Consider the following 13,631-nt stretch of genomic DNA (forward strand, 5'->3'; position numbering starts at 1 on the left):
TCCATCTTAATTGCTGATGCCAGTGGCAACATCCACTCACAGTAAGAATACTGCTTGCATTGCCCTATTATTACTAGCCATTGAGTTTGTGTGTGCCACTCAATTTATAGGTGCTAATAACTCTTCCCTAGAGAGCAGCATTTTAAAGAAATAAATGTCCAGCCTATTAGAAGTAATGTAGAAATTAACTACCATGGGATTATGGTCACTCTTGCAGATAGTTGCATTCAAGTGCAGTGTGGAACTAGATTATCTCAGCCACAAAAGCATGACAATTTGGAGTTTAAAATACTAGAATGTTCCTAAAGTCTGAGTGAATAGAAGATATAAGTAGCCAAATCTCAGCTACTCCGTTTCTAACAGAAGAGCTGTTCTTCTGAGGAGACTGTGTCCTTTCTTAGTGCAGAATGCTGCAAGCCTTGGACTTGGCTTTCGCCTCAGATTTGTGTTCCTTTTTAAGCGGGGTTCTGTTATTAACCCAGTGCAGATGGTTTTGTGGATTGCTAAAACGCAAAGTAACCTGGCTAGCTGAATTACTTTCCTCCAGGTGTGCTAAGTGTGCATTTGAATTCGTCTTGTAGAACTGATATAAGCATGTCCTCTCCATTGTGTAACAAAAACATCATTATCCTCCTCAGTCAGCATCTGTGTCAAGACTTCTCTATTTGGTTAGGAGATAGGCACGTAGATTGGAGAATGGGAAAGTCCTTGTCACATTCAAAGTAGTAACTTTCCTTCATTTCTGCCTTATTTGTGTATAAGCTTTGGATGTAATAGGATAAACTAAAAGGTTTCCTTTAGAGACCTCTGAAAGTAGAACATTTTAAAAGCAGGTAGGTGTCTCCACCCTACTTTTTCAAGAAACATTTTACCCATTCAAGCAGACTTTTAAAAACAGCTTGTTTTGATAGCAGCCTGTTCTCCTGTGGGCCTTCAGCCTTTGCTTCCTGGCAGCACCTTTGGTGCGAAAAGAGAGTGATCAATTGGGAGACTATCAGTGCCAGCATGCATAGAGTGATAAGTTAACACACCACTGGGAATTTCTAGGGCCCACCAAGATACTTCACTTCTAATGTGCTAACAAGCTCATTTTTCTACCTCTTGCCTCTTCAGTTATTTTTTTTTCTCAGAAGAGCTTAGAAGTTGAGTGCATCAGGCATAATGAAAAGCTCTGTAGGAGGGAGAAGCAATAACCCCATTTTTCCCTTTTCAGCCAAATAGAAAATTAGTTTCTGGTAATACACAAAGGCCAGTATTTTTTGTGCAAGGGGCACTGCTGTGAATCAAAGGACTCTATTAACTGCAGAAAATTCAGCAGCTGTGAATCTCCCCCAATGAAAAAAGTGCTTTTCAACAAGTTGTGAGATACGTAGTATTATTTAGACTTCAACCATCAGTTTCATCCTCTACCACTTATACATAGCCTCTTAAAAACTGTGCTATATTACTCTCCTCTCTTAAGGCTCAATACTGTGTTTATCCCCCAACCTAAGAACCTCTACAATGGGAGATTTTTTTATATTTTCTCTTGTCCCCGTGCTTCTGTTATAGCTTCTCCAGATTGAGAATTCTGCTGGGTTTCAGGTCTCTGAGGATCCAGAAGGAATTTGCAACACAAATTTTGGAGGGACAATTGTTTCACAGTTTCACTCTGTAAGCAAGTCATGGTCTCAGGAAATACAACAAAGATGATGTTATTCGCTATAAAGTTTTTTTTTCAGATAATATATTCTCTTTACATTCCTTCATATTTAGATGTACTGAAATATCTATTGTAAATATTGTACAGAAAACAAGGACAGGAAGGTTTCATAGGAAAAGTTCTGTAACAGTTGAGGTATAGTTTTAATAGCTAAGATGAAGGCTGTTGTTTCCAGCTGTAATTTAAGGCTGAGAATTGTACTGATCATCATAACTGAAAACAGTATAGTTAGTTATTTAAAATGTTAGCACTTGGTATTAAAAAAAAAAAAAGTTGTCACTGTTCTCATGTTTCAATTGCTAAAAAGATGTGTGCAGGATGCAAGATACTGATTCCCCTCCCACACCCCAAAAAAGAGCAGCAAACCTGAAGTCAGAACTTCCAACCTTCCTGAACTGATCCTGAATGCATTTCTCCACAGCATGCTGGTTTGGTTTGGTTTGGTTTTTCTGTTTTGGGGGTTTTGTTTTGTTTTGTGTTTTTGTTTTTCTAGGGGAAAAAAATAGGAAGTTGATCTTACTGTCTACAAATAAAATATGAAAACAAAATGTGCACAAGCATAAATGCCAGGAAAAAATCCTGATCATTTTATGGTTACGTAAGAAAAGTTGAGAAGGTCTCCCTCATTCAAAGTATTGAGTCCTGCCAGAGGACCTGGAAAGTTGTGAGAGAAAAGGTTAACTGATTTCTCAGTTCAGGAACTATACGACATGAAGTCAGCATGGGAGTTTTTCTTGATAATTGTATGTTGCTGCCTGCTGCTCTACATTTTGACAGCCATTTCCATAGTTGCTTTCATGAACAGCAGAAATATTCTCTCTTTTTCTCGCTCACTCTGTGCTAACAGCACAATCAGGCCTGCTGGAACAAGCAGCCTGGAGAGGGTTCTTCAAAAGCAGCAACACTTCAAGATACTGGTCTCTTGTCAATAATATCAGAGAAGGAGAATGCAGTGAAAAGGAAGAAGTACAGTATTTTGCTGTCAGTGCCCTGCCGACACCCTGTTAGCCAGTATTTAAGGGTCCTGCAGGTTCTTTACAAATATTCTTGCTTGTTTTAATAGCATAATGGATGAGGTGTTTTTCCCAATACTCAAATTTAGCTATGTACTTATCTTAACTGCGTGTGTGTTTAGGGATTATGGAAGGAGTTTGTTATTGAAAAGTGCAAAATAAATGATTGTGTTAATGTTCATCTGTTACTTTTCATGCTATTCACTTAAAAATTGTGAGATTTTTGTATTTAATTGTAACCAAACTGCAGCCAAATGGTTACTTTAAAGAGAATATTTACATTGCTGTTGGAAAAGATTTTCAGAAGGTAATGTATGAGACTTGAAAAAGAGATGGTTTAACCATAATGGTTCACATTGACCTTGTGTGCTGTACAGCTCATATCACTACAGTGCATCAGATAATCTCAGAATTATGTAGAGTTAAATTAAGTATGTACTGTCACTGAAATACACAATATGTGTTTAACAAAAATAGGAACTCTGAATTACTTGGCATTGGTATTTAGCAGTTACAGTACATGATGTAAATTGTTCCTTAATTCTTGGCTAAACCAGTTATGAGGAGAGAGCACGCTACCTGCAAACAATTGTCCAGCATCACCTAGAACCTACAACATTTGAGGATTTTGCTGCGCAGGTTTTCTGTCCAGCACCTTACCACCATTTGCCCTCGGACACAGGTAAGCAGTACAGTCAAGAACTGTTTTTATACAGTCTTACTTGAAATGCAGTATCCTTACTTATAAAGAATAAAAATTCAAACATTTACATATCATTAAGAGTTACCCTTAATCTGAAAGACTGTATGCACCTATTTTGAGAACTTGGGCAAAGTTGCCTTTAATTCCTTATTCTGTTGTCTGGCATCATGGGCCAATGTCTGGCATTAAGATTTGGCAAGCTACTTGAACATAGAAAGCAGATTCTATATTTTTACAATGAATTTTATTGCATTCTCCTGTATAAAATCTGAAAGTGCTGGTACTTCTTTATGTTGGTTAGTCCAAATAGATAAATTCTTTAATGTAAGCACACTTTTCCTATAAGAAAGTTTTAAGCTCTCATTTTTAGAATGTAAAGTTTGAAACTAGAAGCCTGAGAGCCTTGTGATCACCACTTTTGTTTCCAGGTTGTTAGTTGCAAAGTTGTTTTTAAGGTGATTTTTACTTTCCGCTAAAATACCTGGTTTATAAGAGGATACTGCATTTTCAGTTACTAATAAGAAAATCGGTAAGAAAATGAGTAACTCAAGGCCTTCCTGTTCTGAAATTCCTTGAACTCCTTATGATTATTTCATTTATTTTATTTCCCCTCTTTTTAGATCATTAAATATCAGTTCTGTTTATCTGAAGGTAAGACAAAGTGTCCAAAAAAACCCTTTGTTCCTATTACTTTTACTAGAGCACTAAGCTTGTAACCAAATTGTATGCAAACTTTCCTTGTTGCTCTTGTTCACACTAAAAAGAATTTCACACTGATTGAGAAATGACCACTACATCTTCTTAAAGTTTTAGTCTTTTACTAACCTCAGGTCTGCATGAAGCACTAACACTGGTTCTGGGATTAAGGTAACTAATGGTAGAGACAGTTGTTGAATGAGTAACACTTTATTGTTTTGACCTTTGTTTCTCAGCATGAACAAGTAGTACTGGATGGCAGTGGTGTGTTTTGTACCCTGTACTGTCTTTCATTGATGTTGTAAGACATTCTGAAGTGATAACGTAGGAGAGAAGGAGAAGAAGAATGTGTAACACTTGAAATTCTTTGTTCAGAAAACTTTATTTAATGTCAAATAAATCAAAGTGCTACTGTGAAAAAGCTGTAAATCTAAATAAAATAAATTTTGTAAGAATTAATTCGGTAAGTCATTATCTCAAAATTTGTTTCTTAATTGCAAAAATATGCAGAAATAATTTTTAAAATTATGAAAGCGTTCTGATTAGGACTGCAGAAAGAGTGACTGAGAGATGTTAAAACACTGAGATTGCTTTGTGTGAAGGTATAAACTGTAAGTGGAAATGAGGCGCAGTTTTAAAGTGTAAGTGTATAGCTGTGCCAGTTCTAATCATCAAAACCAAAGGGAAACCAAATTAAAAGGCAGTGATTTAAAACTAATTAAATCAGTACAAAAATAGTAATTTAATTTAATGTATGAAAACGTTTGAATAGGAGAAATCTGTAACTAGAAACACTGGAAGCAATAAGCAGGGGTACCAGTCCTTACCACTTTTCCTCCCTAAAGCGCTCAGCAAGCATTCAGCATCAGACACTTCCGTATCACTAGTATAGATCCTATATTCTAGTGCACTCTTATCAGTTCTGCCTGATCACTTTTGGAAATCTCATTCCAGGCTAAATCATTCTCTGTTCACCTAGCTCCTTCTTTTGGGGTGAAGCAGAGCTGCTTTTCTCCCTTGCACCAAGCTAGTACAGAACAGGGACAATTCCTATATTCCCTTAAAAATTGTCCAAGTCATACTTGCTTTCTCTAACTTGATCTAGAAAAAAAAAATTCTTACTGAAAAGCTTGATTTTAGTCTTAAGCTTTCTCTCACAGGTACTAATTTTCTGCAGGAATCTCATTAATAGGAACTTGTGATGTATTTCACACTTGAGTGTATGCACATGCGTTTACATAGCAGAGAACGTCACCTCCTACCCTAAGGGACATCTTCTTCTGAACTTTGTGGAGAGTGGTGGAGCTGCCCAACACATCCATGCCAGGAGCAGCCAGGATCTCCCTAGGACATAGATGCAGCACACTGTGACCCAGCATCCAAGAGCCTTTCCCCAGAGCTCGCTGACTGGGTTGTTGTTGCATACGGGGATACCAGGAACCCCCCCCTCGGGGCTGACCTATGCTGGGTCCAGGGCTTCAGGTGCTCTGGTGCTCAGCTCCAGGACAGTGCCTGGAGTAGCACTGCACCTTCTGCCTCCAAGCTGACTCAGGAGAGCACAGACTCTAAAGCCTGAAGCAGGTGTAGGTTAGTACTGCGGTCATCTGCCAAAACGGCTTCCCCAGGGTTTGGTTAGTGGGCAAACCACTGGTGTCCAGTTCTCGTGAAGGCAGACCTGTGACCAGGGTGCCTGCAGATGGCCCTGAACTTTGAAGGACCGTGATCCCAGAAAAGAATCCACCTGATGTACTACTAAAATACTTATTACCCCTATGTTACCAGACATGCATCAGACAGCTGTATTGAAAGATAGGTACGGAGGTCTTGCTGGTGCCAGGATTACACATAGGATCGGCACTGGAATCCTGCCTGGGCATCTACATGCATTCATCACCTCCAAGACGACTCAAAACCTTGCAGGCTACCTGCCAGACATCTCTGTGTCATCCGAAAATTTCTGACCAGCTTCTAAAAATATGTTGCAATTACTTTTTTATATAGTATTTTATTTATATCTGCTTTTTATGAAAAAAAAAAAAGACCACAAGCAACTAGAAAATATTTCCTTATTTTAGATTTGATTGTTTAGTTGGATCATGATCTTGAAGCTTATAGTTGTCAAGTATGTTTAATTTTTCTAAAATACTATATACAATTTCTTCTTCTAAGATATATACAGAAACTGCAAAGCTACTGAAGTCCATCAACAAGCACTGTATTTTATTTTTTTGGTGTGACTCCATGAGCTGCTTTCAGCATGCCAGATCCTTCACTTGAACTATGACAGTCAGCAAATAGAGACTATGCCATCCAGTTACCAACTGTATTTTCTCAGACTGGTGTATTTTATGAAAGCTTCAGTCCTCAGCAAAAGCTGTTTCCTTCCTTAGAGTGGCTGCTGCTTGATACAAAGTAATTGTGGCTGCTGCTGTTTTATCTGGATATCTAGGTTGCCCTGTTAAAATACCTGAAAAGTCCATCTTCCCAGGTTTAGGAACTTGACTAATGTAGTGAATGTATGCTTTTTTTTTTTCTTCTTCTTCTTATTTTCTATTTAAAAAAGAGATTTATCCCCGCTTAATCACAGAATGTAATTCTGTTGCTGCTCCTAATTTTACTTTGTGCTGACTCTGGTAAGTAGAGTTAACCGCAAAATAATATTTCCTGCTATCCAGCTATTGAGTAAATCAGACTTCTGTGACACCAGAGTAGGCTGAGGAAACCGTCAATGACAAACTCAATGATATTGAAGGGCTTATTGACCCCTCGATGCTAAGATTCTGAGTTTGAAATTGTACTGATGATTTGGTTTTGTTTTTTTCTGTCATCTTTTTTTTCCTTTCTTGTTACTAAAAATAGTACCTCAGTATAGTAAACCTTGTTAAAAAGGGTCATAGCATTTTCCTTGTGATGCCAGCAGACTGTTTGATCCCTACAGTCGTCTTACATTTTCAAGCCTGCGTTCAGACCAGTCCTGCTGCCCCACTCCCAAAGTCAGTGAGGATGCCAGCTTACAGGCAGAGAAGTGGAGGAATGTAGAGGTAGTGGTGCTTCAGCCTCGCACAAGAAAATCTCAAGTTCCATGGCCTGCATCTTAACTGCATCTGCTGCTTGTTTGCTGTGTAACTTGGAACAGAGAATCTGTTCATCTTTTTTGGCCCTGTTATCCCTTTGCATATTAGATTGATGGTGCTAAGCACCACTGGTGATAAGCAACGCTCCTGGTGGCGATGGTTGAACTTTGTGACCAGAAATGCAGTTAAAAACAGAAATGTTGTTTGAAGGCTGTGTGTCTGGCAGGGCTGGGAAGAGTTTCTCATTATTCCTTCTCCAGTCCAAACACAGGAAGAAATGCTTTCATTCCAGATCAGAGGAAACCCACAAAACTTAATGAAAATTTCCAAAAATTCCACATTGGATGACTGAAGCTGAAATGTTATGCATTTCTGAACTGTTCTGCCCATGCATTGACCACTTGGGTTGTAGTAAGCTGCGGATCCTCAGCACTTCAAAGTGATAAATCCAGTGAGGACTGATGGACACCCAAACAGATCAACTTTATTCATTTCCACTGAAAAGCAAGGAATATGACTGTCCAATTAAAAATAAATAAATAAATTCCATTCATACGTACAAGGTGATGAAATTAAAGCAGCATGTGCAGTTTTAATCCTGACATTTCCTAGTTTTCAAATGTTTGACCTTACAGATTTATTGTCTTGTAACAACATTTTCTTGTGTAAGTCCTTCCATTTTTGTTTTGTTTAAGGCACAGGGCAGAAGAGAAATTCCTTGATACCGATTAACCACCGTATGATTCGTAAGCAAAGCTGTAGCCTCTAGATCCACCACCAAGTTCTGCAAACTGAAGTAGTGCAATAATGAGCTGTCTTACCTCTGCCTGAAGGTTTCTTAGTGTAAAGACTGGAAATTTGCCAGTGGGTTTCACAGCTATTTGATGACACAGAGGAATAGGTTTATCTAGTAGGTTAAAGCCAGGTTCTAAAGAACATTCTTTATTTAGGACAAGGAATAATGGTTTTAAACTAGAAGAGGGCAGATCTAGATTAGATATTCAGAAGAAATTCTTCACTCAGCAGGTGGTGAGGCACTGGACCAGGTTGCCCAGAGAGGCTGTGGATGCCCCATCCCTGGAAATGTTCAAGGGCAGGCTGGATGGGGCTTTGGGCAGCCTGATCTGGTGGGAGGTATCCTGGGCCATGGCAGGTGGCTGGACCCAGGTGATCTTTACAGTCCCTTCCAACCCAAACCATTCTGTGATTTATCGGACACTGGCTTTTCTGCTCATTCTCCATAAACCACTTCTTGCTGTACATTTTCCTCATGTCTGGCTCTTAGTTCTTTCTCTCCTACCCAGTTCCAGCCTCTCAGGTCTTTAGGCCACTCGCCACCCTCCTCAGCTTCTCATCTTGCTTGGCAGCTGCTTCTGCAGTCTTCTTCTCTGCATCTGCTTCTTGCTTCCTGTCATCTTTTCCCAAAATTATTGACTTAATGCCTTGACTCAAGCAAAGTTCTGCTGAGCATAACTGATAGCTTGGCCAGCTTTGGACCGGTATTTGTTTGAGTGGCAAAGGGTAGAAGCTGTACAAAAATGATTGCCCTCTTCCCCGGAGGCCACATGGGAGGCTGAAGTATATTAAAAAACCATCAAAATGCATTAACATAGACAAGTGAAATTTTCCTGTGCCATCATTCTCAGAAATGGCACTCAGGATAACATTGTTCCAGACAACTGGTGTGATAAAGCCAGAAGTCTTAACAGGTAGCAGCATATCAGCACCCTATCAGACATCTGGTCTGTGACATTTTTACTTCTTTGAAAGTCAGAATTGTTGAGCGAGGTGAGTCATGCAAACGGGTGTGCTGTGGTACGCCTGGGTCCCTCCACCTCAGTTCATTTCTAACACAGTTTTTGTAGTTAGGGTGCCATTTTACATTTAAATAACTCATTTCTGAGGCAAATAACAAACATACTATCTTTAGAAGATCCTAAAACCTTCAAACAGAGTAAGAAAGTGTCCCATTTCAACTTCGCTGAACAACTTTGTTGTTCACAAACAACAGAAACAGCTTTGTGTTATGGTCCTAAACTATCATAGCTGATCAAATTGCTTCATGCTAGCCTGGTCAGTTGTCAAGCCTAAGAGAAGGAAAAAAATGGATCACTTTCTGACATTTTTCAAATTTTTGAAAATGCTAACATGTTTATTTTGTTTATTTGAATTGAACTTTCTTGTTCCAGGTCAATTGACAATAAGGCTTCCATATTTAACCCTATTTTTTTAGTTTGGATAACTAAACATTTCACTGCATAAAGATATAAAGATACAGCATTCTACACTGAAGGTTTTAAACTGAAGGGGAAACAAAACCTGCAAAATTTATATAATCACATATAATATCCACGTGTGTCTGTGCGTATGTATGTATATATAGATACATATATCTAAAATCTAAAGAAATTGAGTTATTAATCAGCCTGTTGATTGCTGCCAGACTAAATATATTTTAAGTGCCATTATTCTTCACTCTTCTGGTGTGATATGTTCAGATGTGAAAATCACTTCATATGACTTCTGTTCTTCAATAGCTCTACATCAGTTTTTTAATACGGGATTAGATGTGAATCTGTGCTTTCTGATGTCTGTCTGCAGAAATTATAAGCAAAATTTAAAGATATGACCGGAATAGTGCCTTAATTAAAATAGTTGGGGTTTTAAGGTTTTCTTTATCCAGCATTTGATAAAATTTCACAGTATGGCTTTAGTCTTTGACTCAGACTAACAAGTTTAAATGCAATGTTTTTTTCTTTATGTGATTTCAGCAGTCTTGTGTTAAGACTGGCTATAATTGCTGCATACGTAAAAATGTGAAACAGCTGGGGAGCAGAAGCCATATATCAAATTGCCATTTGTTTTTCCTTCTTGATTGTGTGTATGTGTGTGACTATTGAACTGTTTTCACAGACTTTAAGAAAGCGTTTCAGGCAATGTTTAGGATGTATTTTGGTTGCTAGAAATAAGGTTGCTGGATCTGGATAATGTCATAGAATTCTTTTCTTTCTCTCTCTCTTCTTTTTTTCTTGTAATGCTTAGTTGGTAAGTATGACGCTGGATTTCAGAGCTGTTGCTTCATTGCACATAACTAACTCATCATTCTCTTTAACCTGTAGCATGAGCAGCAATTACATAATGAAATTCAAAATTCTGTTTTCTGTGCTCATCTGTTAATACCCTTCAATCTTTGCGGTTCGTGTCTCATGTCTCACACCTGTTATCTTTTATCTTCTCTCCTCCCCCTTCCTCACTTCTTTCCACTTCTCCTTCCTCATCACTTCTTCATTCTCAACAAAGAAAGAAATGCTGTGATATTTCTTCTCCTTCCAAAACCTCCACTAGAAAGCATTGGCCACATCAAGGTAAAGGGCAAAGGCTTGAAACGGAAGGTCTTTCACGCTAGCTGTGAATGGTATGCTGTGCAAAACAACAACGGTTATTTTCTATTCTCTATCTTCCACCATTTGAAATGCTTTAATTCCTTGTAAAATTAGAACAAGATAGAATTTCAGAAAATGAGACTGCATGTTTCCCTGCTTGCCTTTTTTTATAAGGCACAGTGAGTCAGGCATTATCATGCTTTTCCAGATTGTTTGGCAATGAAGTACCTAGTTCATGAACAGAATTACTGTCACCAGCTGGGGAACAAATAACAGCCCTTTTTCCTCCCTGTCACTTCAATGGCTCATGTCGGTTTGAAAAAGACAGAAAGTATTGGGCCGTCCCTCTGGAGCAGGCAGATGACGGACCGGGCAAGGAGGACATCCAGGTCGCTAAATCCTTTAGGTTTATGACAGTGTTTTAGAGGTACTCTTAGACTCCTTACCTGATGACCTGGGATTTTATTTTAGAGGAGTCTTTCAAATGAAATGTGCTTGGTTTTGAATGTTTTTTGTGCCCATTACATATGAAATGTTAACTGAGGGAGTGAGATCTCCAGTTCAGATTATTGCACTATTATTTTAAATTATTACCAGTAATAGTGTGATGTGGAAGAAATAGCAAGTGATATTCTGGCTTACCGAAGTCAGCAGGGGTTTTCCCATTGACTTCTGCAGGACTAAGCTTCTGCCCGTAATTCATACAGCTCAAAAGTGATTAGTGGCAACTGAGGTAATTGGGTTCAATCAGCCTGTCGGTCTCTGCAAACGGCCAATTAAAATGCAGTTTGGTATTGTGCGTGCGAGTGCATAGTGTTAAAGTTCTGCACCCAGGAAGGAGGACGTAATTTAGATTGCACGTTGCCTCCTTTCCCTTCTGTACCTCCGTGGAGGCTGACCGGAGGCAGAGGGTCCTGCTGGGCTGTCTGTAAGGGAAGGGCTCTCGTGGTGAGGACTCAGGGCCCACCGCAGAGTAGCTTTGGGTGCTGGGTGACAAACGCCATGCCGTTATCTCAAATTCATCTTGTTCCTTTTACAAAGAAATTGGGATGCGTAGTGCATCCACTTAGTACGATCTGTTCAAGCTTCTGCCTTGTGGGCCCTGTAGGAATTGGCCTTCTGAAGCACTGACTAACGTTTAGATGGGAGGAGATGTGTTGCTCTCCCAGTTCACCCCAATTCACTCCACCTTTTCAGCTGCATTCCCAGAACTCCCTTCATGCGCAGTGAGCCGTTACCCTTCATGTTCTCATTATAGACGGGATTCTTCTGGGTGATGGCATGAATAATCACTCCCCATCCCTACCAGGGAACTGGAGGGGTCGGTTCTCCTGGCTAGCAGGATGACGCTGCCCACCTCAGTGCTGTTTCAGTCGCCGAGGGTTCTCTGCAGTCTTGCAGCTCGGTGGTTTCTGGCATCATCTTTTCTCTAGAGATGATTTTGTGGCAGTCGCTAGCTCCGTGTGCGGTGCAATCACCCACAGCTGGTAAAGGGCTAGTATATGCTGTGGGCTTGACAACAGCACTGAAATTCCTACCTGCCCCTTGTGTGTATAGATTCACACGCTGCACGTGTGGAAGGCAGCACTGATGGGTTTGGTTCTTGCTGTCCTCTGCAGGCTTCTGCCCAGAGACTCAGCCGGGAGAAACTCCAGCAGCAGTAACAGCACAGGTGGATGGAACAGACTTAGCCTCTCCAATGTCTCCTCGGACTAGCAAGAGCCGAATGTCCATGAAACTGCGCCGCTCCTCTGGCTCAGCCAACAAGTCCTAAGTGTTGAGATGCCTGCAGCTTTCTAGTAACCAGCCATCAGCAACCCTTCCTATGACTCGCAGCTTTCAGCTGAAGGATAACATCTCTAGTGTGTGTGTGCCCCATTCCCTGCATACCCTTTTTCTGTATGTTTATTTTAAACAGTGACACTGGAATTTTACTTTAATATTTTAGCTTTCAGTTGTTTTTGTTTTTGTTTTTGTTTTTAATCAAACTCCAGGCTGCCTTTTTTTTTTTCTCCCCTTCCCTTCCCTTTTTTTTTTTTTTTTTTTCAGTGCAGTTTGTCCTCTGCACCTTTTACCTTCCTGGATGATTACGATATCTTACCAGTAGTCATTTTTAACTCTGGTTGATCTTGAGTGACATACGGAATTGGAGACTGCAGTTTGATTACACTATATTTATTGTGCCCCACTGCAATTTTCTCTGTAACAAAGAAAGAAATATGTACAATTTGAAAATGAATGTACAATTTTAAATTGAAGTTGCATTTGTAAAGTCTTTGTCAGATGTCACAATATTAATGCAGAGGCTGTGTACAGACTATTTATGTTAAGAATAAAATACTTAAACAGCCTTTCAAGCATTACAGTGTCCAAACAAAATAACTTGCCAGTAGCACCAATTCTTTCTTCACAAAGCAATGTATCATTTCTTAACTGTGCAGGTGGTGCCATAATCTATGCCAGAAAAAAAAAGGAAGAAAAAAAAAGAAAAAAAAAATGAAAAAAGAAAAAAAAATCACTGCTGAAATTCTACTTATGCTTGGCTTCCAAATATTTTTATAATGTTTGCTTTTGGAAGTGTTATCAATAGTAAATGCCATTGAGTCTCATGTTTTTTAGCCTTTATCACCGGGCTGCTGGGTCTAGATGTATATTATTGTTTCTTACATTTAAAAAAAAAAAAAAAGCACTTTCCTGTTACAAATTCGTTGCTCTGATGCTGTGTACTAAGGAAGAAAAGGGAACATGCTCCAGGAGGCTGACCTGCAATGCTGATGATTCCAACCCTGTAAGTGCAGGTTAGTACACGCATTCCAACCATCCAGAGATATTTTCCTACAGCAGATGAAATGCTCACATTTTGAGTCTGGCAAACAACAAGATGCTGTTAACAAAATGTAGCATGACATCCGTACTAACTGCATGTGTAAATATATCATATGATATGGGCAACAATAAAAATATAAATTATGTATTGTCATTCATGTAGTATCTACAAATTTGTAATGGTTGAAGAGAAAACATGCTATTTAATAATACAATAAAATTATTCTTACCACC

The 13,631-nt window shown here is 39.2% G+C and overlaps 1 protein-coding gene across 15 annotated transcripts in view; it reads left to right on the forward strand.

Moving 5' to 3' along the window:
- The window catches only part of RALGAPA1 (Ral GTPase activating protein catalytic subunit alpha 1), a 127,842-nt gene extending 114,211 nt beyond the window's left edge, over window positions 1–13,631 (forward strand). For 9 of the 15 annotated variants that reach the window (XM_068683319.1, XM_068683325.1, XM_068683326.1 and 6 more), the window contains 3 exons: window positions 3,273–3,397; window positions 10,489–10,603; window positions 12,191–13,631. In XM_068683319.1, the coding sequence (XP_068539420.1) occupies window positions 3,273–3,397; window positions 10,489–10,603; window positions 12,191–12,287 (337 nt within the window). In that variant the 3' untranslated portion in view covers window positions 12,288–13,631. Of the gene's footprint in view, window positions 1–3,272; window positions 3,398–4,038; window positions 4,070–4,350; window positions 7,721–10,488; window positions 10,604–12,190 lie in introns of those variants that run through there. The other 6 variants (XM_068683320.1, XM_068683337.1, XM_068683332.1 and 3 more) reach the window with 3 other exon arrangements.

Source organism: Anas acuta, chromosome 5 (assembly GCF_963932015.1).
Source record: "Anas acuta chromosome 5, bAnaAcu1.1, whole genome shotgun sequence".
Taxonomy (NCBI): Eukaryota; Metazoa; Chordata; class Aves; order Anseriformes; family Anatidae; genus Anas; species Anas acuta.